Source organism: Cinclus cinclus, chromosome 19 (genome assembly GCF_963662255.1).
Source record: "Cinclus cinclus chromosome 19, bCinCin1.1, whole genome shotgun sequence".
In the NCBI taxonomy this organism is placed as follows: domain Eukaryota; kingdom Metazoa; phylum Chordata; class Aves; order Passeriformes; family Cinclidae; genus Cinclus; species Cinclus cinclus.
The window spans coordinates 10,953,115-10,981,100 of record NC_085064.1 but is presented as its reverse complement, the minus strand read 5'-3'; the positions used below and the strand labels follow the sequence as shown (position 1 = coordinate 10,981,100).

General features: G+C 55.5%; 3 protein-coding genes across 3 annotated transcripts in view; all 3 read right to left on the bottom strand.

Moving 5' to 3' along the window:
* The window catches only part of RABL6 (RAB, member RAS oncogene family like 6), a 52,330-nt gene extending 49,411 nt beyond the window's left edge, over positions 1 to 2,919 (bottom strand). The window contains exon 1 of the mRNA XM_062505722.1: positions 2,529 to 2,919. Coding sequence (XP_062361706.1) covers positions 2,529 to 2,658 — 130 coding nt within the window. The 5' untranslated portion in view covers positions 2,659 to 2,919. The remainder of the gene's footprint in view (positions 1 to 2,528) is intronic.
* A 1,047-nt stretch (positions 2,920 to 3,966) lies between these two features.
* AMBP (alpha-1-microglobulin/bikunin precursor) lies at positions 3,967 to 9,674 on the bottom strand. The gene is made up of 10 exons (XM_062505824.1): positions 9,567 to 9,674; positions 8,812 to 8,954; positions 8,450 to 8,526; positions 7,871 to 7,984; positions 7,157 to 7,258; positions 6,496 to 6,533; positions 5,636 to 5,714; positions 5,383 to 5,550; positions 5,059 to 5,235; positions 3,967 to 3,998 (listed from the first exon to the last, which is right to left on the bottom strand). The coding sequence occupies exons 1-10, from the start codon at positions 9,672 to 9,674 to the stop codon at positions 3,967 to 3,969; spliced, it is 1,038 nt and encodes a 345-aa protein (XP_062361808.1).
* Positions 9,675 to 23,821: 14,147 nt separating this feature from the next.
* On the bottom strand, positions 23,822 to 24,175 carry NRARP (NOTCH regulated ankyrin repeat protein). The gene has a single exon (XM_062505853.1). The coding sequence runs from the start codon at positions 24,173 to 24,175 to the stop codon at positions 23,822 to 23,824; it is 354 nt and encodes a 117-aa protein (XP_062361837.1).
* Between the last annotated feature and the right edge of the window lie 3,811 nt (positions 24,176 to 27,986).

Sequence of the window (27,986 nt, the reverse complement as noted above, 5' to 3'; positions counted from 1 at the left end):
GCAGATGGTATAGACTGTGTGTGTGCTGGAATGCATTATGGAAGTGCTTTTGTTTTACAATAGGATGTCCCAAGAAAAGGATATGATTGCTGCAAAAGGCTGGTACTGGTCTCTGCTATCACAATTTCATTAGAAATCTAAACCTTCCCACCATGCAATGCTCTCCCTATTGAAAAGTTGACTGTGTCAGAGAGGGACCATCAAAACAAATCATTTGGGTTCAACTTAGTGCTCTATTCTACCCAGAGTCTGTAATCATCAGTGCCATTAGAACACCCCACAGCCTTAGTATCACCACAAACACAGGGCTATCTGTTACAAAATGTACCTGAGAGCTGCGGGGCACAGCAAGAGCTGCTCTGAGCCCAGGGAGACAACCAGAGCCAAGTACAAGGCCTGTGTCCCAGCCTGCTTCATCAGTGAACAACCCAAGGAATTCTCAGCACACTATATTTCTGGGAAGGAAACAGGTTTCATTCAGGATCTGATGCAGCAAAGAAATATTTCTGTAAAACAAATCATAGCGCCCTCTGGTTTAGGCTTAGGCAGTTTCAGGGAAACAGAGGAGCTATAAAGATCTTTGTGCTAATGGTGGCTCCAAACCACATCCTGCACTCCTCTGCTGAGTATCAGGAATTTGCCAAGAAAGGAGAATTGGCAATGCACAGGATTTGCAGTGCTGCCCTTCCTGAGCAATGGCCCTTGTAATGACATTCCTTCACAGCCCACCTTCAACTGAGACTGCCTCACCATGCTGGAACGTTCCCCATCTCCCCAGTGCCTTGGCTATAGGGGGGTACCTGGAAGCCCTTTTGTAAGCCAGCCTGTATCTCCTATAAATATTATATAACACTGATGCTGGGAAGAGTTGCTATGGAGATTGGAAAGCTTGCTTTAAGGCAGTGACAGAAAGCTGCAGTTTTCAGCTCGAAAGCAGTAACTACAATACAAATCCTGCTAAGACAGAGCACAAACCAAAAACCTTTCCTGAGGATTTCACTAATGAGACAAAAAGAAGTGAAGCTACAGTTAAGCATTTTTGGCTTTGCGCAAATGGCCATTGGATGGCTGGTGCCCATCCACAGGTCTGGCACGATGCACTTGTCACGGAGCAGAGCTGGACCCATCCTGTGCCAGCAGGATGCAGCTGACCCCTTCTGTCTGCAGCACAAACCTCCCACCTGAGAAGTCAGCTCCTGGCTCTTATATAATTCACAAGCTGGTATTAGCTACCTGATCTCCTGCACTCAGCTGTCTGTGCAGCACACAGGTCTTCTGGGCTGTGGCCACACGAAACCTCTGCACAAGCCAACAGTCTGAGACCAGCAGATCTCTAGTACATATTTAAGGGCGTAGTGCTGTGTTCCAAGGCAGCACTTTCATCCTAACCCCCATCTTTCATTGGAAATCCAGTTTCAACAATCACACTGCTGCTTTTTAAATTCAGGACTGCTTGTTAAGACACTAATTTTATAAATTAAACAGCACTGGCATATCTACAGATGTGCTATGGATAAAGGCACCAAATGCTCTCTTGTAAATCAGAGCACTTTGAAACCTCAGTCCCAAAGCACAGCCAACAGCCATAATATTAAAATAAAAAAAAAATCCCAAAACCCAAAGTGTAACTTCTCTATTGCTGTTTCAGACCAAGATACAACAGAAGCTCTGTTCCTCCAACATGTGTGCCTTCGCAGAAATTATCCAGTGCTACATTTACAAATCAAGTCTCTTTCCCACCTGCCAATCACTGAGCCTTCTGCAATCTGCCTCCCTTGCCTGCCTGGATCCACACAGATGAGGTGGTACTCACAGTGCTCTCTGGAACCAGCTCTATTTTCAGCAGGAATGACATAACTGCAGCCCCTGTATTTCACATACTTGCAATGCCCTCCTGAAACACTGTATTAAAATCACTTTTACTGAGCTGGAAAAGAAAAATGCAGCCCTAGGCCTCAACACTGAGAGGAAAAGAATTCTGAAAATGCTCCTCGAGAAAAGAGTAAATGTATCAGTTGCAGAAAAGAGAGCCAGAATGAAATGATGGACCAAGGGTACACAGGGGTATTCGCCATCCACCTTTTACTAAAGCCTGGCAAAGTTGAGCTTTTTAATAGTCTCTTACCATACAACTACTACAGCTTAATTATACACCATTATCCTGCGCTGCAGGGAAGGTCACCCACGCACTCAGGGAAGTTACCCTCTTAATGCTCGAACTGACACAAATTGATGCACCAAGCGCTCTCTCCTGTGCCACAGCCGGCAGGCAGCGCTCAGGAACGCTGCTGCACCGCGGGTCGCGAGTCCTGCACCAAAACATAAAAGTTTCCCATCCCTCACTCCTCCCACGAGCTCCAACATTCATTTCCAAACTTGGCTTTGAGCGAATACGGATAAAAGCACCAACCAGCACAAAGAAAGCTCACGCACTCCCATCCCCTCTGAGGTCCCCGGGTATCCCACGGGGCACCAGACAGGGCCGCCCGCCTCCTCCCGGGCTGGCCCGCCCCAGCGCTCCGACTCACTGTTATACTGGACTCCCTTGGCGAACCTCCTCTGCAGCGCCTGGTTCATGGACTGCAACCCCGCAGGGATGTTTTTGTCGCGGACCGCAGCCTGGTCCGAGCCCACCAGCTTCTTCAGGGCCGAGAACATCTTCGTGGTCCCGCACCTGCACCGCCGCGAACAGGCCGAGCGGGGGCTCAGGGGCCGGGCGGCCGCGGCGGAGGCACGGGGCGGCTCAGGGCTGCGGCGGAGCCGGCCCAGCCATGCGGGGCGGAGGTGTGCGGGCCCAGCCCGGCAGGAGGAAGCTGCGGCGGGAAGGGGGTGCACTATCGGGGTATGTCCCGGCGCGAAGCGGTGGAGCCGGTGCCGGGGTCCGGCGCGGGGCGGTGGGGCCGGGCCGCTCAGCCCCACAGGGGGCCGGTGCCGGAGGCACGGCGTAGGGAGCAGAAGCGGCACGGGGCTCCCGCCGCCGCCATATTGGCTCTTCCGCCTCACCGCGGGGGGCCGGGACACTCGCGGCGCGGGTACGGCGGCCGGCGGGGGACAGAAGGGCGCGGTGCGCGGTCGCCGCGGAGACCACCCCCGCCCCGGAACCGCCCCCCGTGACCTCCTCGAAGGCCGACTGCAGCCCAAACCGCCCAAGACCCCTGCAGGGTGACCCTCATAACCCTGGTCATGCCCTCCTGGGACCCCGCAGCCCCCCAAGACTCACGCAATCCCCTCTTGCCAGCTTCACAGCCCCCCACCCGTGACCCCCATAATCCCTCAGGAGGTCACCGCAGTATCCCTAGGAGACCACCCTCAAAACACCTCTGATCCCTTCCTGGGACCCCTATGCCCCCTGGGACTGTCATAACCTGCCATCTGCTCCTGTGCCAGCCCCATTTTCCTGTGCCACTCATAACCCCTTCAGGCTCCTCTCTGACACCTGTAATCCCATGCTGCGAACCCCATATAACCCCCCGTGATTCCCCCCCCCTCGGGTCTCTACGGTCCCACCGTGACCCTAAGTCAGCTGCAATCATTCACCTGTAGGGAGGAGCAGACGCTTGTCCCTTCCTGTCCCCTTCCAGGCAGCCCACCTCGATTCCCTGGAAATGGGAGCTAGACCCCATCCAGTGGGATCCCTGTACCTCTCGGTGCCCCCCCCCCCGGCCACCTGGCCCTGTGTGGGCAGAGGACAGTGGCCTCAGGAAGGGGCAGAAGCTCAGTGGGGAGAACCCAGTAACCCCACAGAGGTGGGGACATCCATCAGGGAGGCCAGAGAGGACCCCACAGCATCCCCTGCCCCTCCTGCGCCCCCCCCACCCCACTTCCCACCAGCTTGAGGATTGACACTGGGCTCTTTGGACACATGAGAGACATTTACTGCTGGAGGAATCTCCTGTGCTGCCACAGCTGCCAGCACCATCCTGCAGGACCCTGGTGATGGGTGCCAGCCCTGATCCTCTGCCTGCATCAGTTTGAGAGATGCAGGAACTCCTCGTCCTCTGCAAGTGAAGAGACACAGCAGGTGATGGACAGACCCCCCCAGATCCTTCATCACCCTGAAGCAACAGATGATGAATGCTGCTTCCTGCTTTGTCCATGCCACCCGTGATGGATGAGGGTAGCAGCCTAGACCATCTCTGCATATCCATGCTGTCCTGCACTTTCTGTCCCACATGGTGGCGTTAATGTACTTTATATTGCTGGCAGGGATTATAAAAGATGGGTTCTGCCCTAAGACAGGCTCCATCTCCCATCCCTGGGATCAGGCCAAGTCCCCAGCTCCTGTCCTCCTGGGAACAAGCTCACCCAGGGCTGGATATGGCGGAAGATCACTCAGTCACTCAAGACTCTCTGCATGAAGATTTTTTCTGGCACACTCCTCACAACCTGGTCATCACTTTCGCTTATGGCTGAGTGGTACCTGTTGCGTCTCCCAAGAAGGTTCAGTATGGAAACCCCCTCACTGGCTGGAGCTGGGGGGCCTAGCAGGTGTCACACCCCCGAGAGGGCCCTGGGTTGGTCCTTAGTTGGTTCCTGCACCCCCAAATCTTTCAGCCCAGGGGCTGTTGCCTCCCCTGCTCCTCACTGCACCCCAACCTGCCAGGGGTTGTTCCCCCTCTCATCGAGATCACACTGAAGTTCAGTCATGGCCTCAGCATGTCTGCAGCCTGCCCAGCCTTGCTGTGCCATACTGTCTGTGGGTTAATGGCCATATTCCCCACCCAGGACAGATCCCTCCTAGGCACAGCACAAAACCATCCCACACCCATCACGGACCCATGACAAACCTATCCCAGCCCAAGGACACACCCATCCCGACCCAGAATGATGCATTGCAGGCAGAGCGCAAAACCAACCCAGACCCATTCCAGAGCCAGACTGATGCTGAACACATGACAAACCCATTCCAGGCTGACGAGGGACTCATCCTTGACCCATCCAGATTCAAGACAAATCCATCCAGGACCAGGACAGCCCTGTCCCCACCCCAGGCAGACCCAGTGCAGGACAGGAGGTGGTGCAGGCTGCTGCCTTGGGGTGGGGGGCCAAGAGGAATACCTGCCAGCTGAGAAGCCCCGCAGTACTCCTTGCACTCCTTCTCCGAGTAGAACTTGTTCCCATTGCCTTTGCAGCCCCCATAGCTGAAAGTGATGCACTTGCCATGGGCTGCATCGAAGGCCCAGCGTGTCACCAGTGCCTGGCAGGGACCTGGGACAATGGGCAGCCTGCAGGCAGCTGCAGGGACAGAAGCTGCATGAGGCAGGGGCTCCAGGGACACCCACACCTCCCACATGGATGCCAGACATTCAAGGAAATGCTCAGATCCTTTGTGATGTCTCAGCAAAGGCATTTCGGCTACCCTGGCCCAGCCAGCATTCTCACCCTCAGTCCGACATGCCTGCAGGCACTCCTTTTCTGAGTAGAAGTTGTTGCCATTGCCCAGACAGCCTCCGTAGAGGAAAGTTTCACAGGCCATGGAGGAGGAGTTGTAGAAGAAGCGGGAGAGCATCCCGCTGCAGGGCCCTGGGTCCCGGCTCAGTCGGCATGAGTCTGTGGACCAGCACACCGTGGGTCACAGGTAAATGGGAGTGCAGGCCAGGGAGGTCCCAATGCAGCCTCCCTCCCTAGGACCTACCTTCCTTACTGCCAGTGTAAGTGGGCAGGGGTCCTGCGGCTGAGCCCTCCTCCAGGGGCAGGACTGCTCTCCGTGCCCTCTGCATCAGTAAGGAAGCACAGAGCTGCCATCAGTCCCTACCTGCTGCCCACCTCAGGGTGGGCTGTGTCAGAGGCATCTCAGGTTTCAACCCTCCTCTGTGCTCCCAGCGCATCTCCAGTCACTGATCTTGGGTCTGCAGGCTGTGATCCCTCCACACCTCATGATCTTCCCAGCCCTGTGCTCTTCCAGGGTGGGGTCCACAATCCCAGGTTGTGGATTAAGACACCCAAAGTGCCCATGTCATGCCCCATGCTGGGGATGTGCCTCAATGATGTTACCTGCTCTGGAGTCAACTGAGTTGTTTCTCCTATGTAAGTCCCATTCCCCATGGAAAATCTTTCAATGCTCAGCCCTGAGAGGCTGGGAGGTGCTGACGGAAGTTGAAGGACCAGTGGGTGCTAAGCTTCCCCATCCCTGGAGAAGGGGCCTCCCTGGCTGGGACACACACAGACAGGCAAGGAACGAGGAAACACCAGCAACCTTCACAATGTGAAAAAATCAGAGTAGGAAAAGGCTTCCACTTGGAAATAAGCTCTTGCGCCTATCTGGCCACCAGGACCCTCCCCTTGCAGCATGCACCTGCCTAGCCCTTATCCTTGCAGGTAAAGCCCATAAGCAGAGGTAGAAGAGCAATTCCCAGAATGGTCAGTGGAGCCACTGTCCAAACATGTCCTGCCCATGGAGCCTTCTTCCTGGACACCTGATCTCCAGTGAATTTGACTTGGAAGGGATGTCTCTGGCCTTGATCCACTTCAGAAGGTCCCAGCTGGCCTACTCACCTGGGGAACATTTTCAGTCTCCTGAGTAACACATTCACCTGGCCCAAGAGCAGGAGAGAAGATGAGCAGTGTGAGAGGAGAGGTGGTCCTGACAAACTTGCCTCAGTGAGTCCAGAACTGTGCACATGCAGGACCCTGGGCAAGGGGACACCCTCCCACTTCCACCCAATGTTCTTCCCCTCTTTCTTCTTTCCACCTCCCACTCACAGAAGCACCATCCTAAAATGGCCATACCTCCCTCCATCTCCCTAAAATCCCCACTCCTCCCTAGGTCCCCCCAGAATCCTACACACCCCCTCCACACACACACCCTCCATCATGCTAGTCCCTTCTGAACCCCAGACTGAGCAAGGAGCCTCCCAGGTGCTGGCAGCACCCAGCCTGGGGACCAGACAAAAGGGTCCCATGCCCTCATCCCAGTACAGTGGTGTGGCTGCATTGACCTGACAGTCCAGCACGGACCTATCTGACTGGAAGCTGATTTCTCTGGTGGAATCCTGACTGATACATGGCTTTATTTCCTTTTCATCCCATGCTACCAAAGCATTTGTCTCTCCTCCCTCCTTCCTGACCATCCCCCATCTCCCCAGTTTGGCAGACCCAGAAGGAGCAGCTGGAGCGTTCTGGCAGCAGGAGAGGCACATGCCCCATAGGAGGTTACCTCTGTTGGCCAGGACGAAGATGGAGTCTTCAGGGACGCCCATCTCAAGAGCCAGCTGATGGAAAGACTCAATGAGGTCCTCCCGCAGCTCCGGACTCCTCCCTGGGAAAGAGAATGGGCTGTGAGCAGGGTTGGTGTGGGAGCACAGCCCCCAAGCACCCACTGAGCTCAGGTGGCTGCAGGCAGGTGCAACACCTGCCTCCTGGTCCTTCCCAGCATAGAATCAGGGAAGCAAAGATCAAGCTCAACCATTGTCCCAGCACTGCTGTGTCCACCCTAAAACATGTCCCTAAGCTCCACATCTACATGTTTTTTGAACCTTTCCAGACACAGTGATGTCACCACTTCCCTGGGCAGCCTGTTGTTCTTGACCAGCCTTGACCAAGGGCTTGGACATAGTGGGTTTAATGTTTCTTAATAATGGAAGACAGCATCTCCTGCCACTTCAGGGCTGGGTTTCCTCTAAGCAGATATCACCACCTTCATCCCAAACACCATGCTGTTTTGGATGTTCAGTGCCTGATGTGGCTCTCATGGAGCCATGAGACTCCACCTCTGCCATGCCAAAGATGAGCTGGTCCAAGCCACCATTTCCAAAGCCCGTGGTCAGGTCCCTTAAGGCCAAAGGAGCTGAGAGACCCTTGGGTGGTGTTTTTGAGCTGTCCTGGTCCACCCTAATGCCTGCTTGCCCTCAAGTGCCATGGCCAGACATACCATACAGCTTCAAGGTGGTGCTTGGACCAAAACTGCTTTTCTTCTTCATCAAAATGACGGCATATTCTTCATAGTTGGTACGGAGCACATAGGACTGGATAGACACATGCCATTCTGGGTGAGACAGACACACAGGGATGTCATTCCTGCCCCTAATGGTGAGATGGAACAGTGTAGGACAGTCCCTGGGGGCTGAAATCAGGCACCTAATTAAAAAACCATGATTTTTGGGAAGCAGACTCAGATACAGCCATGACTCCCTTTAGGCTCGTCTGTCTGAGGGGATTAGAAACCAAGAGCTGTGAACAGCTGAGATACCACTAATACTCCTGAAGTGTGGCTGGTCCCTGTCCCAGCTTGAGACCCTGTGGACAAGTGCTACAACATTTCATCATCCTGTGGCTATGCAGGGACAGTGCTCAAACAGCCCTTTCCCTGCAGCTTTACTCCATACTTTGGCTAGAAATGACAAAAACTGTGGAGTAGCCTCTGAGCCCTGCTCTTCTGAACCCCTTCCACCTCTGCCAGCTGTCCCTAGAGCTGGTCCCCATCTCCCAGCCATGCCTCACCCCAACTCACTGGAGTTGTAGTAGGTGTATTTGCCAGGGATGCTGGTTTTCTGGTACTCCCCTGAGACTTGTGTGCAGTTACCTTGCCTGGAGAGAGGAAGAAAACAATCAGCTACTTGGAGGGATTGTTTTCCCTGGTTATGGCACGAAAATCATGTCTGGAGCACCAAGGCCATGGTGCAGGACCCCTGACACTGTGCTGCCCCAGGCATCAGGTATTTGAGCCAAATCCATCCCCCCCTCAGGGCTTGAATTCCAGGCAGAGCAAGTAACCCCTGGGTTACAGCCTCTGGGGAAGGGGGCACCCCTGGATGGGGTGGTTTTGGAGGAGGCTCAAGCACCTCCAGCAGTGCTCCCGGCAGTGCCCTGTACCTCAGCCTGGTGCTGGTAGTGCTGATTTGGTCAGTGCTGGGGCCAGGGCCCAGCACCAGTGTGCCCATGCTGAACTTCTCCTTGTAGTTCTTCATCCATTTGCAAGTCGTGCCAATGGCAATGTCGAACCATTTCCCATACATCTACAGGGAGAAGAGAGAGATATCTGCACCATGAGCCCTCCTCCAAGGTGGGATATCACCTGGTTTTGTGCAGAGTTTAAGTATTCCTGACCCAGTGAGAAACTGGGAGGTGATGATGCAAGGTGCTGAGGCCAGAGCTGCTGCAGGATTTGGGAAGTGTCTCAGCACTGAGCAGAATTTTCCTTGATTCCCTGATGACGAGGCAGGGCTGGAGGCATCAGGCTGACGTCCTCCCATGTTTACCAGTGAGACCCAGACCTCAGCACACATGCAGGGCTGTATGAAGCCTGGCAGGGGACAGGGCGTGTTGTGGGGGATCTCCCAGGCAGCCTGCATCCCACAGAAATCCTGCATGCTGAACCACAGACATTCCACAGGACTCATCTGCCCTGGCACTCGAACTGCAGCCACCCTGCTTGGGATTTGTCAAGATGAGGCCACCCCAGAGGCTGGCACCTTCTGAGTGGCACCCAGGGAGTGCCACACTGCCAATGCCTGTCCGGCGCAGCCTGGCATGGCCATGGGCATTATTGCCCTTCTTTCTGGAGGAAAATGAAAGTTCACCCCATCCCTTTTGTCCCCAGAATTAAAGGAACCACAAGCTGCCATTACCCGCTCAGCCTCAAAATTCTCCTGCACTTGGACATCTTCATCCTGGTCTCCGATGGGGGTTCCACGAGCCACAATGAAGATAAAGGAAAGGAGACCCCAGATAATCATGACTGGTGGCTTCGGAGTGCTGCTGAGCCTCAGCACTCCAGTCGGATCCCGGACTCTGCACTGCCCCCACTGTGCAGCTCTGTGACCTTCAGACCAGGGCCAGCGGGACCAGCCAGCCTGCGGGGGGGCTGCCGGGGGAGGTGGGGTGTACGGCTCGGGGAGCACCACTCCCTTTGCAGGGAGCTGTGTGGGGTGCAGGAGTGGAGAACTGTCCCAGCCACACCAGGCCAAGCTCCTCACTCTCGCCCGTTCCTACACCATGGGGCCAGGAGCTGTCTTTCTCCTTTATTCTGTGTTGGGATTCATATTCTTTCTCTGTCATCCTAGGAAGAGCCCCAGACCTGATGGACCACCTGACCCTGTGGTGAGGAGAGGACTGAGGGATGCCCAGTGCTTACCCCAAGCTATCTAATCAGTGTCCATAGGGAATGGAGCCTGATCCCCCCCTGCTCCCCTTTTGGACCCTTCCAGGCAGTGCCAAGCCGGTGGCAAACATCCAGGATCCGGCTGGGTGTGACCCATCCCATAGTCGAGGGTCCCTGGGACAGGAGGAGCGGGAAATGCTGGGTCATCCTCAATCCTTCCCAGCAGTGTTTGCCTTCATAGGATGATTAACAGAAACCAAACAGCCCGAGGGAAACTGCAAACAGAGCAAAGGGCAAGAGCCCCTCTCCAGGTGGCCACGGCCCAATATTTGTGGAGAAGGGCCAGAGCTGGTGGCACACTGGCAGAAGTCAGCCGGACTTTCACCCTCCACTCCCCCGCAGTCACTGACGGACCCTTGGATAAGGACCAGCAGGTGATGCTGCTCGGGCACGGGGCTGCGAGATAGCGGTGGTCCTGGCAGGGACAGCCTGGACATTTCCACAAAGAGATCTTCTTGCACATCCCGCTGTGTCGGGAGCGCGAGGTAGACCCAGACTTGCGCCACAGATGCCGTCGGTAGCCCTCACTCCTCCTCGCCCCGTCTACTCTCTCTAGAGGAGCATCCCCGGCGGCGCAGCAAAACCTTGGACTCCAGCCCCCAAGCCGGAGACCCCTCCCCTGTGTGCCCACGCGGGGTCCCCGCTACGCCGGTTCCTCCATCACTAGATGGCAGCCGGCGGTAAGGAATGACAGCCCCGCTCTGGCCGTGCCGCAGTCACGGGCAAGGGGAGGGTTCCCCTGAGCCTCTTTCCCGCGTCCGGGCAGCGATGGGCACCGGGGAAGGCTGTATTTAGAGCAGGTTTGTCAAAGACAGGGAGAGTGACTTTTTACACGAGCAGATAGTGACAGGACAAGAGGCAACTATTTTAAACTAAAAGAGGAGAGATTTATATTAGATATTAGAAAGAAATTGTTCCCTGTGAGGGTGGGAAGGCCCTGGCACAGGTGGCACAGAGGGGTTGTGACTGCCCCATTCCTGGAAGTATCCAAGGCCAAGTTGGAAAGGGCTTGGAGCACCCTGGGATAGTGGTATGTGTTCCTGCCCATGGCAGGGGCATGGAACTGGACGAGCTTTAAGGTCCCTTCCAACCCAAACCAGTCAGGAATTCTATGACTTGCAAGAAGACATGGTTATCAGGGAAACCTCAGAAGACACTGCCTTGTGTCCCGTGAGTCATGGAGTGCTTGGGAGCACATCTCTGATGCTCCTCACAAAGAAAAGTAGAATGTTAGCAAAGGGCAGAGCAAAGGGAGACAAGGCTGGACCGGGAAGAGAAGTGTAACCCAAAGCTGAGGGCTGCAACACACTCAAATCACTCCATGCTCACAGGAGGCTGGGGGGAGGGTGCACAGAGATGTCCCTGATGAAAGCAGGATGGGACTGGCTCCATCTTTGGCCCAGCGACTTGTGTCCTCTCCCAGTGTGTCCCCTGGCACTCAGCACCCATCAGAGCTAGAGGGCAGCTGCCAAGCTGCTGGTGCAGGATTGCTGGTGAGTGGCAACAGCCTGTGATGGCCTGTGTGTCAAGACTGGTGCTCAGCCACATCTGGGCACATGGGATCGCAAAAGGGATGGATGGTAGATTGAGAGGGCAGCTGGAGTAGCTGGTTCCCCGGAGCTACTCTCTGAGACATCCCCTGGGTATGGCTGTACAGGCGCAGAGGTGGAACCTCCACCTGACTGGAGCAGCACTTGTAGCAGCATCTCAAAGTGGAGATGGCACAGCCCTGTGTCCATCTGGGGGCTGTGTCAGCACCCTCGGGTTGGATGTCGGTGTGCCACTCGGTGTCCCATGTGTGCTCTGACCTGCTTGGTCTATGTGTCTCCAGCCAGAAGCATCGACCAGGCTTCTCCGTGCCCGGAGATGTGGAGACACATCTGCTCACACGTGTCTGTCCGCACGGCTTTTCCCTGTCTGGCCCCTCCACCCCAAAACCCCGGGAACCCTTTCCATGCATGCCCGGAGGGCGATGCCGCCCTGTCCCCGTTCCGGCGCTCGCCCCGTGCCCGAGCCACCGCTCGGCTGCCCGGCAGCGCAGATGCTCCTCCGCCGCGCCGGGTCGCAGCCTCCATCCTCACGTGCGTCTGCTTTTTGTGTCCTTTTCACTGCGGGTCGGGCTCTACCCCGTCCCTCCCGCCCCTCCGCGGCCCGCGCCCCCCGGCTCAGCCCCCACCGGAGCCAGCCACACACACAAGTGAACTTTTCTGCGTTTTCCAGCAATTAAAAAGAATAAAGCAACAGTTGTCTCCAGGCAGGGCATGGATCCTGGTGACCCTGATTTTCTGTGTGGCTGGGCAGGGTGAATGGGGCTATTGAGACCCCGATGACTGGCATCTCCACTCCAGGATTGTCTCCTCTTCCAAGTCCCCCTCCCCGCGCTCTCCTCCTCCCTACCCTCCTCCTCGCTTTTAATTTCCTTCCTGCAGAGAGCTGCTCATCCCCTTCCCATTGGCTAAAGGCCTGAAAGGGAATGGAGGAGACAAGGGAAGGATTAAAGACGCTCTGCTTAGGAGCAGGCAGCCTGAATACAAGATGCACCGGCTGGGAAAGAATGGAGGCTTAGTGGGGCACCAGATCAGACCCGCCTCCGCTGCATTCAAGCCGACCTGCATTCCTGCATTGCTAAGCAGGGACCTTTCTCCCCGGCCAACCCCTCGGAGGGACGCCCCGGACTCCTGTCCCACCTGCTGACGCAGGTAGACCTGCCCAGGGTGGTTCCACCGCACCCCTCGAGGTGCAGCCACGATGGAAGACAGTAGCATTGCGGTGCTTGCAGTTCCCCTGAGTCAGCTTGTCTAGCTCAGGACACAATGTCCCCAGCCAGTCCCACAAGGATGAGGAGGCAGCTGGGGCAGCCCTTGGAGCAGTCTGGGAGCAATGTGGGGCGATTTGTGTCTCTGAGACGTTCCCAGCCCTCGCCTCAGCAGAGCTATTTGCCTCATCCTGCAGGGCTGGAGGCTTTGGAGCTCAGAGGAAGGCTGTAACCTGCAGCAGGGTGGGGTCTATTAGACCTAGAGAGGAGCTGGGGCACTTCCAGCCACAGCCTTGACAGCAGAGATGGTGGTGCCCCAGTGCTCGTTAACAGTGTTGTTTCTTAGAAGATCTCCTAAAACCCCACAGCTTTCCCTGTCCTTCTCAGCACCTCCCAGGACCTCCCATGCACTCCTCCCATGCAGGTCCGGAGGCAAAAGGGGCTTCTCTGGGGGCGGGTCTGGGGCAGGTGCATTCCCTGCTAGGGCTGGTCCTCAGGATGGGCTGGAGAGAGGAGGAGAGGAAGGGAGCAGAGCGAGATGGGCTCAGGGTCACACTGGGAATGAGGGGTCCCCAAGGGCGATGGTGGACCATGGCAACCTGTCACTGATCCGTGGAGAAACACATGGAGAGTCACTCCAGAGCACACTGTAGTGTTGGCAGCATCTGAGGCCTTCCATGTCTTTCCATGCCAGGTCAACCCTTTATGTCCTGCCTCAGGTGAGGCACAGGTAGAAGTGAATTCCCTGGTCAAAGTGGTGTGTGACAGTTGACCACTGTCTCTGCCCAAGGATACTCCATGGAAGCTGGAGCAGCACAGCCCCCACCTGTTTCTGATTAACTGAATCAATCTGTAGTTTGCACACAAGTTCCCCATTGGAGGGATCCTCTCCATTGAACTGGGAATTCAAGGCTGACTCCTGGCTAGAGCTGGTTTCCTTCATGAGATAGGGGGAGCTTGTTCTCAGAAACTTCTTGGGGTCCCTGCTGACACTCCAGAGAGCTGATTTCTGGGGGAATGCATCCCTCATGGAGTCCAGCCCAGAATGAATAAGATTCTCCCTGGCCTGAGGAGCTGGGTGGTCTGCATTGGGAAGCAGGTATGGGGTGGGTCAGCCAAGTCCTACAGGCCCAAGACCTCACCTGTGAAGACAGCTCAGGGACCCCACAGTGAGGAGCAGCTCAGGGAGCCAGGGATCCCATGCAGGGGCACACTCCAGGCACTACTCACAGAGCCTGGGACATGCAGGGACAGGGGTCTGAGCTCCTGTGTCCCATGTAGTGGTTAACATAATTTTCAGTTTCCTGAGGGTTATCCCGCCTCTCACCATTTTCTGACCTAGATCTTTTGCTGGTCTGGTCCCTCATGCACCCCAAATCTGTGCAGCACCTGCAGGGGTCAGGATGGAGCCCAGGTAAACATGAATGTAGGAGCCCAGGGTGGGATATGGGTTAGTCCCTGGAGGTGGCCTGTCAGGGCAGCCTTGATCACCTTCCAAACTCCTCATTGTACTGGTGCAGAGCAGAATTCAGGCACCAAAAGAAAGCACTGTGTCAGCTGAGACACTTCAGGGTGCCCAGGACACCTGGGATGGCTCCAGAACCTGGGGCAGAAGCCAGGAAGGACATGCCAGGACATCACAAGCAGTAAAATGAGTTTAGGGAAGCCCTTTGTCCTACCGTCCTTCCCCTTCTTCCACTGTGGAACCCAGGTACCACCTCAGATTGACCCCCATGGTCAGAGTTGGATCTCACCCCAACCAAGCTGTGCAGGAGGGTCCCAGGTGCTGCTGCCTCCTGAACACCACAGTTAACAATCATGGTCTCCATTGTCCACCTGGAATCATTCATTCCTAACATGTTAAATCCATGAATTCAAAAGATTTTCAGTATTTAATACTAAAAGCCCAATCCCCTGGAGTTCTGTGATTCCAGCAGAATCTTAGTCCCTGAGAAGAGCATGAAATCCTTCCTGGAGGTGAGTGTCCATTTCCATCCCAGAAGGCAGAAGAAGAAAATGCCTACCTGTTTTTCCTCCAGAGAAGAGTCCCATCCTTTCAGGCATCCCACCACCAGCCTCAGCAGTTGATGGGGAGCCCACCGCACATCCGTCTCTATCCCTGCCTCCTCCTGCTCAGGGAATGAGATCCATGGTCTTTGCACCAGAAAGCTGCTCTGACTTTAGGGCAATATAGGCACAGTGGGTATGAAATGATCAGTTTTAGTATAAGGGATCTCTGTTATCAGCCCAAGGCACCTGCTGTGCTGGGAAGGCACCAGCCATGGTGAGACAGCAGTGGCTGGTCATTGCTCAGGGGCTGGTGGGCACCATCACAGCACCCTCAGCTGTGCCTGGCCTGGCAGGAGCACTCTCCTTCCTCACCCAGCACTGGGTTCAAGAGAGCTGCCCCTGCCTGGGGGAGACCTTCAGCCCACCCTCAAATCTGGGTGTCCCCATTGCCCTGTCATTGCTGTAGCACTCCCCAGCACTGCCAGTGGGGAGGAGATGTGGGGGCCCCCATCCTGCTGCACCTCAGGCTCCAGTGCAGCCCCCATCAGCTGCCTGTAGGAGCCAGGAGCTCCATCCCACTGGAGAAGCCCAAGAGTGCTATGTGGGGAAGAACCCTGGATCTCAGGTGAGAGGCAACTATTCCCCCTGTGAGGTGCCAGAGACTTTTGTCTTCCCTCTGCCTAGCCCAGGGGCCTGAGCCGGGTGATTCCCAGCCCAGAGGGGATGGAGATCCCGTCTCTCCACCCGGCCCCGATGGAGAGGGACCACGGGGCTTTCTCTTTAATGCAATGTTATGAATACTCAGAGTCTTTCTGCTCGCTGTTTAATGGATTTGAATGTGAAAAGGTGGTGGAATTGGGAAGAGGGGAAGAGAGGGGGGAGGCCAGGCCTCTTTGTTCTGGGATGCTGCTCCAGCCTTGCATTTATTTAGCATTTGGAGGGTTCTGGGGTCTTTCTCTCCTCCCCAGCCCTGCAAAGGCTCGCTCCCTTTTCTGCCTCATGCTTATTAGCATAGCAGCTGCTCAGGAGAGGGGCTAGGCAGGAGAAAAGGATCGAGGCGTCCGGGAAATGAATAGGAGGGAAAAAAATAGCTTAAAAGGACAGAGGCTTTGAATGAGGGGGAGCAGTGAGTGGAAAATGGGACGGGGGTGGCTCAGAGTTGTCACCGTAGCTGTGAATGTGAGCAAGGACAAATGTGAGGACCCACTGGGGATAGGCTCCCTGTCTGGGCACTGTGCCGGGGCCGAGGCCTGATCCTGGTACTGTGGCACGAGGCCAAGGCTGCCCTATGCTCCCCAGCTCCTGGGCACAGGCAGGCAGGGTGTGTTGAACCAGTACCTTCCTGTACCCAAAGCCCAGTTTCCTCAGGCCACCAGGTGCCCCAGGACCCTGAGGCTGGTTTGGGGTCCCCCCATCTGTGACCTCCGAAGCCTCCAGCAAGAGACCCAGTAAGTGTCGCAGCATCAGTCAGCTCCCCAAGGATGGTGGGCTGCTGGAAATCCAGTAATCCTCTCCAAGGGGCAAACTGGCCATGGGATGGGGCACTCGGGGAAATCCTCAGGTCACACTGCAGCCGGTGCCTCCAGCTTCCCCACCCACTCCAGGAAAAGCCCTCCAGCCACTGGATGACTGAATGGTTTAGGCATAATTAAAGGAAATCAGGAGTCCAGAGAGCTGCCACCCAGCTCCTGCCCTAGCTGGAGAGGTGACCACACTGAGACATCAGCCTAGTCCAGGGCAGCCCTAGAGGCTGCACACATTCAGAGCCTGTTTGTACAACTACATTAATGTGTGAGAACATTGCTGGGGACTGCACGGGATTGAGAAGGGATTTTTCACCTGGAGGAGACAAGAACAGAGATGACAGTCTTGGGGTGAGTGGAGGCTGCAGAGTCACTTCTTCCAAGCAGAGGTTCTCCTTGGTTGCAGGATTGATTTGACACCAGGATCTGTTCATTGTGCTGTCATGTTTCAGAGCACAAAGCATCAGTCCCAGGGTGCTGCTCAGGTTTCTTGTGAATGCCCAGCCTCAGCTGCCCCCCAAATGCATCACAGTGGAACCACCGAGTGTTGACCAGCCAACGTCTCCTCTCTCCATGTCACCTCCAGCCAGTTCTCTGCAGGGCTCTGCTCACTGGGCCCACTCTTCCACTGCTCCATGCTTGTGTCCATGTCCTCCATGCCCAGCTGAGGAGGGGTTAGCCGAGCCATAGCCATCCTACTGGGATAAACATGCAGCTGCTTGGGGAATTTTCCCTTTCTGGGGAGCCTCTTCCTAAAAAGTGCTGGGAGGAGACCACCACCTCAGCTGGACTGAGTTCTGCAATCTACCAACAGTGCTGCTGGAGATGCTGCTCTCCTTGGCTTGCCCTCAGGGTCTGCTCTCAGCCACAGAACACTCTTGGAGTCAGGCTGAATGAGGAGCTTCCAGTTAAAATAGTTATCCCAACCAACCCCAAACCCATCATTACTCTCTAGCTGTCCAGCTTTGCCTCTCTCCATTCTTCTATCCATCTCTTACCCATCCATCCCATCAGGCCTCTATTCCTCATCCCTCCCAGCCAGCCCCTCTCCCTGCATTCTTCTACCCCTCCAGGTCACCAGTGATACCCCCAGGCGCCCTGCCATCCCTCTATCCCTCCAGCCAGGCACTTTCCACCCTTTCAGATCCAAACCCCATCCACTGTCTTCTCCAAAACCAGTCAAACCACAATGTTGCCCTGCTTGATCATTTATTCTCAGGAAGAGAAACTTGTTAACAAACCCCCCAACATACAAACAAACCAAAACCAAACCAACCAACCAACCAAACAAACAAACACAAAAAATTCCACTGAACCTACAGGTCTTTGTCCCACCCAGGCTGAGACCCAGAGGTTGCCTCTCCCTGGGCACCCTAAGATGGGTGCTTGTGGTGGCAGAGAAACACGGCAGCTGCAGAGGTTTTGGGAAGAGGTTTCTCCTTCCTGCACAGTGGACCAACTTCATTCCTGGGGGTACTTGCTGCGCCAAGGGGAAATTGGAGCTACCTACACTGTGCTGGGAGCTGGGAGCTGCCTGCACAATCCTCCAAGCCTGGGAGTCTGTAGAGTGACAGTGATTTCAGGGCATGGGGGATGGCACTGAAAATCTCATGCTCACCTCATGGCAGTGCATGAAGCTTGTGTACACCCTAAGAAGAGCAAAAAAAGACTCCATGCTGCAGAAATGGGGTGACCTGGGATGGTGACGGGGTACAGGACTTCTGCACCCAGACTTGGGACCAAATACTGCAGCAGATTTGGGTCAGCAGCAAAAACAGGCTGAAACCATGAGCTGTCCTGTCCTGTATGATGCACTGAGGACCCTGGTGCTGCTGACCATCCATCCATCCATCCATCCATCCATCCATCCATCCATCCATCCATCCATCCATCCATCCATCTGTCCATCCATCCACAGGGATGGAGCCGAGAATGCCTTGAGAAGGGGCAAAAATTCTGAAGTTTGGAAATGAGGCCAGCCTGGCTGGGCAGCCTGAGCCACTGGCTCCTCGCTGGCACTGAACAGAAGTTGATTGGGTTTTTTTTTGTTTTTTCTTTTTTTTTTTTTTGTTAAAAAAGGTAACTCCTCTTTGGACCATTGAGCTGCGGCATTATCATAGTCATGCAAACGCTCAACAAAACATCTACTTAAAATGTCCTGAGTTTTGATTACAGCCGGTCCCCTCTTGCTTGCCCGGTTGCTGTCTTTCTTTCTCATTCATTACTTACTGTGTTAAGCTCCCTGAAATTCAAATAAAATCCCACCTCTTCCCCCGCATCCATATGCGATGGCTGATTCAGCGCCGATGGCTGGCCTTGACAGATGAAGGGCAATAGAAGAGAAGACAAAGCTGTCAAACCCCGCCGGGCTGTGTTGACTTCCCATCACCCCCCAGCCAGAGGAGAGCACGATCCATCTGGTTTGGAGTCAGCAGCACAAAGAAAAGCAAAAGACAATGGCAGGAAGCACTTGAAAGTTCAAATTCTTGCTTTGGTTTCTCTTGGAACAACAGTACCTACGTAATGCAGCCCACAGACAATGACGTGCAGCCAGGGACAGGCAAAACTGCCAGAAGAATGTGCTTACACTACCAAACCATCCAAAATTTTTGTGTTATTAGAGCAAAAATAAAAAAAGGAAAGAAAAGAAGGGGAGAAAATGTCTTTGAAGTTCCTAGATTTCTTGGACAGTTTCTGTAGGGGAAAGCTGCAAAGTGGGGTGGCCATGGGCGTTGGGAGGAGCTGGCACCAGGGCAGCTGCTCCCCAGGGTGCTCAGCCCTGGGGTTGGGGTTCAGCTGTGCCCTCAGCTCATTTCCTTTGCCAGGGCTGTCACATGTGGGGAACACAGAGGGGCTTTGCTGGGCTTGGCTCCAGAAGACTGCCCAAATAAGAGGCTGCTGGAGACTCGAGCCCACCACTGTGGGGAGAGGAGCCACACACAGGAATGCTGCATTTCCTCAGAAAAACTCGTCCTTTGAGGTGGTGGCTGGCCCAGCCTAGGTCTCTGGAGCTCTGGGCCAAGGTGAAGGGTGAGAAGCTGCAGGGCTGAGCCAAGCCAGGTAAGCCGAGTTCTGTGAAATCCCAGTGCGGGTGCCAGGACAAGGTTTTGCAGCATTCCAAGCAAAGGGATGAGGTTGGGATTATTTCCACCTGCAGGTTTGCCCTGAGGAACGAAACCGCTGTGAGGTTTGGTGGCACGGGCTGGTGGTCAATGTCACACAGTGCCATGGCTGGAGAGGGGAGTGGCGCACACCTCACAACACCCCCAACAGGTTTGGAGTCAGCAGCAGGACCCTGCTGTGAAGGACCCCCACGACGACCAGAAGCTGTGACTGATGGTTCTGGCATCATCTTTTTCTCCTGCTCAAATCCACCTGGGTCACTCGGTGCCTGTACTGTCCACACTGCGCTGCTGCCCAGGTGGCTGCTAGTCCCCAGGGCACCTGGGGACACCAGCTGTGTCTGTGCCAGGCACTGGCCTGCACTGGCAGCAGATGGCACAGGGTTTGGCACATTAGAGTGGAGTTTGGCCAACCAGGAAAGGTCACACTGAGCCTTTTCTCCAGGTTTGCCCCCCACACACTGTATTTACAGGATGTCACTCCTTGCGTCCCTGGGAACCCACACCCAAACCCAAACTGAGCACAGCATGAATTTCCCTTGGATTTAGGCATTTGCAGAGCTGGCAGAATTACTGATAGAGAAAAAGCCTCATCCGACCCCCCAGTAGTGCCAGAGAGGGAGGCTTGCCTGCACTGTGCCTTCAAAACCCTTCAAAGCCGGGGCAGGGCCCAGCAATACAGGCACAGGGCTGGGGCTGCCTCTGCTCTTCCCCTTCCTGGAGCAGCTGGGTCCTGCCGGTAAAGGCTCCAGAGACGGGCTCAGCACTGCTGCACTCTGAGCTGCTCCAGAGGATAGAGATGCCTTTGGGGATGGACAGGCCATGCTGACCCTCACCCTGTGCCCCTTCCTTGGGGCAGCTGAAGACACCACTGACCCCAGCCCCACAACCTGAGGGGCCTCAAACCCTTGCTGAGGCACAGGCTGGAATCAAAAAGCTGGGAATGTTCACACCGAGCTGCAGGGTGCTCAGCCAGGCAGGCTAGGGCTGCAGCCCCCAAAATTTGCCCCAAATCCCCCATCCCAGGACTGGCTGCTGAGCATTCCCTCACTCTCTGGGGACAAGTAGCTTCTTTAGGAGTGTCTCAAACAGCACATGCCCATCTAGCACCAGGGCTTGGTCTTAGTCATCACCCCTCTACCAGCTTCTGAATGCTGGGATGGGGCAAACCAGAACAGCCCCAAGCCCAGTTAACTTCCTCCAGCCTATGGGGAGGAACCACACTTCCCCTCAGATCCACCCCAGCCACCCCCCTCTAGGGCTGCATCCAAACCCAGAATAGCTGCAGGTTTCACACCACAGGGACACCTGGGGCTGCCACCAGCCAGCCCCCACCACCGGAAACACCCAGCATTGCTGTGGGGAAAAGAACAAACAAAAGAGCCTTGGGTTTTCTTTTTTATAAAAAGATCAATGAAAAATTTATTCATAAATTTCGCACTCTGGGGCTACACATCTATATCATACACTCAGGAATATGCTGTACTGTACAGACTTTATCCAGTTAGAAATGATCATATAGTGACCCACATACAGCTTCAATATAAGCCTAAAAATTCTTAACATTAATTAACATAATTAAAAAAGGTATTCGCATCTAAAGAAAAATCTACAGAAAAACTCCTTTCTGGAGCAATCTGTGCATCAGCTTCAATGTCTGCTTATTTCACTGACATTATCAATATATTCTTCTTACAAAAATAATAATAATTAAAAAGATGACTGCTGGAAGGCAACCAGTCATGCACAAAAAAGCCTCCCCCACCTGCCTCTTTTTTTTTCTTGTACTCCCCGTTTTGGCGTGAAGGGTCAGCAGCACGATGAGCCAACAAGGGGGGTGGGGAGGACCCTCATTTCAATTTGAATCAATCTGCATCCCTTTTACTTCTCAGGATCAAGAAAGACGGGGGTGTGGGGGTTGCATAGAAAATTGAAACTCTAGGGACTAGGAAGGGCAGCAGCTTTTCAGTAAAATACAAAGGGATGCAAAAATACATCAACTCACAATTTCAGAGCAAACCCCCTTCCCCGACGTACAGTTTCCCAAAAATCTCAGCGTGTCTAAAGCTCCAGGAGGCTGTAAAGGAACAATACTTTTCTTAAACAACTCACCCAGCAATTCACAGTCTTAATAGGTATTTTATAAAAATATAAATATGGATTACATCATGTTGTCTTTACAACACTGGACAGAGCTCCCTTTAGACTGGGTTTATAACCAAGATTTCTTTTTTAAAATCCATCTAGAACTCGGCTTTACAATACACTTTTTAATATCATGTCATAAATGTTATGACATTTCATTGTGGCAAATCCATTTACGTAAAAAAAAATGTGCAACCATCTGGTAACAACAATAAAACCTCACTAGGAAAGGTCTTGTTCCCACCCCATAACTATCGCACGGAAGCACCAGTGGAAGTGCTGAACACCCCCTTCCATGCTCACAGAAAGACTTCGGCCAAGCAGTTCCTTGCAAATTACAGCAATAACAGTAGACACTTCTGAAAGGCTTTTTTTCTTTTCCTTCTTTAAATCTGGAGCTTTTGAAATCATCTCAAATTGTTGAAATGGACAAAGAGCAAAAATAAAAAACCCAACAAAATGCAAACAACTGCAGGTGAAACCATCAGAAACAAAGCAGAATATTCAGTGCAATGGTAAAAAATCAGCGCAGACTCTAAAACAGGTTTGTTTTTTTTTTTAGTTTTAAGACTAGGAAAAGAAAAAAGTCAACAAAAAAAAAGCATATATCCCAAACCATATTTCTGAAACACTCACCACCAGCTTCAAACAAAACCAGGCTCACAATCTTCACCCACAAATATATACAGACATGATAAATAGGTAAGACACAACCCCAATAAACCAGCAGGTAGCTATTTTCTTTTCTCTTTTTTAATCAGAATGGTTTGGATGCAGGGAGCAAGAGAGGAAAGAGTGGGGAGATGGCAGTGATGTGGATGGCTTTAGTGCAGACAGGGAGAAGAAGAGGGCTGAAAGACCAGTGGGAGAAAGGAGACTTCTGAACTTTTCCGCATTTTCCAAGTGGATGTTCTTGTGCCATAGCAATAAAAAAAAAAAGCAGCATTTGCGATTATACGTGCAGTCACTTCAAAATGCACCTTCAGGTGGCTCGCTCTGCTTCCTCCCTTTCCTTTATAAAGATATATACAGCAGGATATATATCTTCTATAAAAGGTGGGTGAGTGTACATACATCAAGTGAATCATTCTGCATTGAGAAGTGTTATCCAAGTTTCACCAAAAGAAAAAAAAATAAGTTCCCAAACTCTTTTCAGTAGTTTTCCAGCATCTCTGTAGGCAGCAGAGAGCGCTCGCGCCCCTTTTCTGTGCAAAAGCAAATCCTCTGCCTCTAGAGTTTATTTCACTTTTTTTTTTTTTAAAGAAAAAAGAAAAGTCCAGGATTTGCTAATCCCCCTTTACAAACAAAACCACAAGGACTCAATGTCTTTTCTCGGGATCGCACGTGTGCTAAACAGATTCGTGGAGTGGGTGAGGACACAGATTTTCTTCAGACACCCAAGGAAGAACCAAAGCAGAAAACCCAATGCAAAAATCAACCAAACCCAGGAGCAATCGGGGTGAGAAAACCACGTCTGTCATATTCCAACGGAGTCGAATCGACAACAAAAGTCAGCGGTGGGAAAACACTGGGAGAACCTTGGAGAGGAAGAAGACTTTCCTGCTCTTCCTCGCCAGGAAGCCACAGCCGGCCGGGAGCCCCAGCTCATGGACGGAGCATCGCGCCCGGGGCCGGGGCTGGCACCAGAGAGGGGACCCCAGCACCAGTGCGGGTCTGCGGGGTGGCTTTTGGGTGGCGTTGAAATGAATTAGTTTCTGAGCCAGAACACTTTAAATGGGAGTGAGGGGGGCGGGGAAGGGGATTAAATATTAGCAGAGAGGGAACAGGGGTTGTTAAAGCATCTGCCCAGATGTCAAACTGAAACCGTGAATACTGTGAGTGCAGCCGAGGTAGATGGATGAAAAAACCCATGTTACAGCAGGAAACAACCCTTGGAAAACTTAAAAAAACCCAAACAACAAAAAAAACTTAAAAATGTAAAAGCGGTGTCCTGCGTGGGGGCCCCAAATCCTCGCCAAACCCCCCCCCGGGCGGGGGCGGGAGCAGCTCTGGCGGCCGGGGGAGCGGAGAAGGACCCCGGCATCGCCGGGGGAGCACGGGGCGGAGGGGACCCGGCATCACCGGGGGAGCGGTTCCGGGATCACCGGGCGAGCGGAGCCGGGGGGGGGGGGGGGGGGGGTGGGGGGAGTGGGGGCCAGCCCCGGCATCACCGTGCGCCGGCGGAGTATTTGGCCTTGGTGATCAGATAGAGGACGATGTCCTGGTGGCCTCCGAAGGCGGCGATGTGCAAGGCGCTCCAGCCGTCGCGGTTGGCCAGGCGGATGTCGGCGCCGAACTTGACCAGGAGCTTGACGAGCTCTAGGTTGCCGTCGATGACGGACTGGTGCAGAGCCGTCTGCCCCTCGGGCCCGAAGGAGTTGACGTTGAACTCGCAGTTCGTCATGTTCTGCAGCAGCGACTGGAGCTCCTTGGTGTTGCCACGCCGCACCGCCTCCTGGAACACCCGCTGGCTGGGGGGCGGCGGCGGCGCCGCGCACGGCGACACCTCGCTCTGGCTCATGCCGCCGCCTCGGCCCCACCGCCCCGCATGGACGGCGACGGCGGCGCCCGCCCGGGCATGCGGCGGCGGGCGGTGCTGCGGCTGCGGCCGCTGCCGGGGCTGGGGTGCCGGGGGTGCCGCCGCTATCGCTGTGCCCCGGCCCCGCCGCTCCTGCGCTCGCTGCTCCGTTACCCGCGCCCCGCGCCTCTGCAGCACCCCGGCCCGCGCGCGCCTTTTACCCGCCCTTTTATTTGCATAACAATGGCACGGCCGTGACGCGCCCCGGGGGCGGGGCAGAACGCCGCGCGCCTATTGGCACGAATGGGAGCGGGGGCGTGGCAGAGCGGGGAGGACACGCCCCCTCCGTGGGAAAAGCGGGAAAAGAGGGAGGAGGCGGCGGGTGGGCGATGGGGGGCGCTCTCGTTTCGGCCCCGCGCTCGTGGCTTCGCTCCGTTCGGTTCCGTCCGGCTCGGCTCGGGATTCCCAGCCAGGACCCGCGAGAATGACGGTCACCGTAGGGCGGCGGTTACCTCCGATTTGGGGTGACACCGTGTTGCTGTGTCCCCGTGAGCCAACAGGGACAGGTCACAGGGCAGAACGGGGTGTTCAGCTCGCGGAGCCCATCCCCACTGGGTTTCAGGGACCCACGGGTGAGATTGATTTAAGGGAGAAAAGATGCAGCAGCCCCCACCATGTCCTGCTAGCCCTGGAGTGGCTCAATTCGGCCGTCCGGGGGAGCGGTGGGAGCTGTGGAGACCACAGGAGGTGGAAAAATGGGTAAAAAAATCCCGAAAACAGTGCATCAAACAGAAACGGTGCTGGGGGGACCCTCCGGCGGGGCCCTCTTCCTCTCCCACTCACTCCCTCGAACCCCCCCTCCTGTTCCCATTTGGTCCCCGGGGAGCAAACGGCGGGTCCAGGTGGGAAGCGGCGCTCTCTGGCCAGCTCCCACCGCCTCCCGGCATTTGGTCAGCAGGAGAGGGCGGGAGGTGCGGGGAGAGAGGAAGGAGTGTGTCATAAACCGAGGTGACAGCAGCCACGCAGGGGCAGCTTGGGGGCAAGCTGCTGTCACCTGGCACTGCTGGTGTGTCCTTTTGGGGAAGGAAAGGGAAAAATCGGCCAGCTACTAAATTCAGCCCCAGCCGATGAATTGTGCCATCAAGGAGTGTCGTCACACAGCTGGAGCACAGTGGCCTTGAGCTCTGAGTGTGACTTGCCCCACAGCCTGTTCCTGTGGCTTTTCCCAGCAGCTGGAATACCCTGTGAACACTCCCGCCCCATCTGGGTCCTTCTCATCCTACCTGGATATAGGCTGTAAGGAGTTGTTGAAGAAGCTCCTCATTTTCCTGCCATGAAGGGTCTGCTTTTCTAACTCAATTTCTGCAGCTAGTTGTTCTCATCCCTATACCCACACCTATCCCATTCCCATCTTCACATCCATCTGCATCTCCATGCTCATCTCCCCATCTCCATCCTGTCCTTGTCTCCACATCCTATGCCCATGCACACCCCCATCTCCATCCCTATGCCCATCCACCCCATCCCCATTTCCTCACCCGTGCCCATCCGATGCCCATCTCATCCCAATCTCTGTCCCAATTCCACCTGTCTGGTCTCTGACTGTTTGGCTTCCCCAGGCCAGAGCTCTCCCAGTCACACCTTTTTATGTGAGTGTGTTGCAATCCATCGTTCTCATGGAATAGGAGGGATTGGAATGTTACTGCTGCTGGGGGCTGCAGACCCCCCCCCCCCCCCCCCCGGCTCTCCTGTGCAGCTTCTCCCAGGATGTCCTTGTGCCACTAGGACATGGGGCCTCTGCAGTGTTGGCACAGGGCACTGAGATAGGCTCAGGGCTCGAAGCTCTGAGGATCCGTGCAGTCAGGTTTACCCGAGAACAGTGAAGAGCAGCCACCCCTGCCTTTGTCCCGTCCCCCCGAGGGCCCCGTGCCGGGCAGCAGGCGATGGCTCTGTCCCCATCACCCCAGCCATGGTGTCAGCGGGAATCACCAGCGGCAATCCTGTCCTGTCTCCTTAGTCGGCTCGCCGCGGTGAGCGGCGGGACGTGCCGTGACTCAACGGTGACTCATGGGAGCTCCGCTTGTGCCCGGGGGCCGCCACAGCCCGGCAGTGCAAACAGCGTGCGGGGAGCGCCGGAGCCACCGCAGCTTGTGACCGTCCCCTGGCACTAATCCCCGCAAACCCATCACGACAAAGCTGGAAAAGGGAAGGCAGTGGGGTCATGTGGCAGCTTTGCCGGGCGTAGGTGCGATGGCCTGGGTGACGGGGCTCCGGTCTTCCTGGATCACCCTCTTCTTTTTACTCCCAAATATCCCGGGACAGCTGATTTTGTGTCTTTACTGGCCGTATTCTGCGTGGTGTGGAGCCCCGTGAGGGAGCCGTGGGAGAGTGGGAATTGCTCACACCTCCCCGGCCTGGGGTTTGGCCAGAGTTACTTCCTCGCAAGTAAATCTGCATTTGCTAGTGACACCGGTGAGAAAAAGAGCCCGGGCAGGGCCCCAGCCATGCAAATGTTCGGGACTGGCAGGTGGGGGCAGGACTCGGCCTGGGAACGGGGCCAGAGAGGGAGGGGAAAGAGCAAAAAAGCGGGGGGAAAGGAAAATAAAAAGACAGATTTGAAAAGCTGCATTTCAACTCCAGTTTGTAGCCAGCTCTGTAACTGGAGAGGAGCCGGGAGCGGTGTGACGGCCGGGCCAGGCTCCCCGCACGGCTCCGCTGCCCGCCGGCCGCCAAGAGGCTGACAGGGGCCGCGGCCGGCGCGGGGAGGCCCCGGCCCTCGTTTCGTGGGGCCCTGCAAAACCAGTAGTCCCACCCCGTGATTTACCCGCTCTCTTCTGAGGAGAGGCGAGGACGTGGCGGGAGGCGGGGAAGGCCGCGATGTTTTAAGCGAACGGTCACGCCGAGAGGCGCGGAACAAATTTCCCCTCCTCGGGAGACGTGACGGCCAAATTTCCCCATGCCCGTGAGAGCCTGCAGGAGGGAGAAGGGCCGGCTGCCACCGGCATCGCCGGCGGAGCTCGGAGCCGCCCCGGGGCTGGGCGCACTGAGCTGGGCACGTCACAGCCCTTTTCCCAAAAAAATCCCAGCGGGTCATGCCCGTCCTCCCGGCCAGGCGGACGCGGCAGCGAGAGTCCAGCCACCCCCCGAGGCCTCCTTGCAGAGAGCCGGGGGGACGGATCCGGGGCAGGCGGCGAGGGGGCGTGCCCCCACTTAATTCATTAAAATGTGTCGGAGAGCGTGGGAAAGACGGGAGCTTTTCTTCCCAGCGCAGAGCCCCAGCGAAAGGCGTGCTAGGGAGAGCGCCCTGCCCGCTCGGCTCCTCGGAGCCGGAGGAAGCGCGGAGGTTTCCTCCACCGCTGGCCACGCCGGCGCTTCGCCTCGCGGCATTTTGGCAAAGCGGCTGCCGGAGCCCCGGTGGGGAAACGCGGGGATCGGCCAATGCCGCCTGCCCCACCGCAGAGATGTGGGATGTGAGGATGCAGGGAGCCCACCCGGGGCTGTGGCTGCTGCGTGGGAACAGTCTCCCTTGTGCGGATTCACCTCTGGGGGACAAGAAAGAGGTCAAGGGGGGTTTCAGGGGACACCCGTCCTCCGTGTGCTCTGAGGGCTGCACAAGCAGGGGCATGGCCCTGGGATTAGCCTCATGCTCTCCCCAGGGACACATCACACACCACGAGTCTTCGGTGGCATCCAGACTGTGCCTGGGCGGGCCGGACCCTGCCGGCCCTGCAGGCAGAGCTCCTGAAGCCAGAGTTGGGGGTTTGCAAGGGAAACCTCATGCTCTCGTGGTGAGGACATGTGTGGGTGCCCTGCG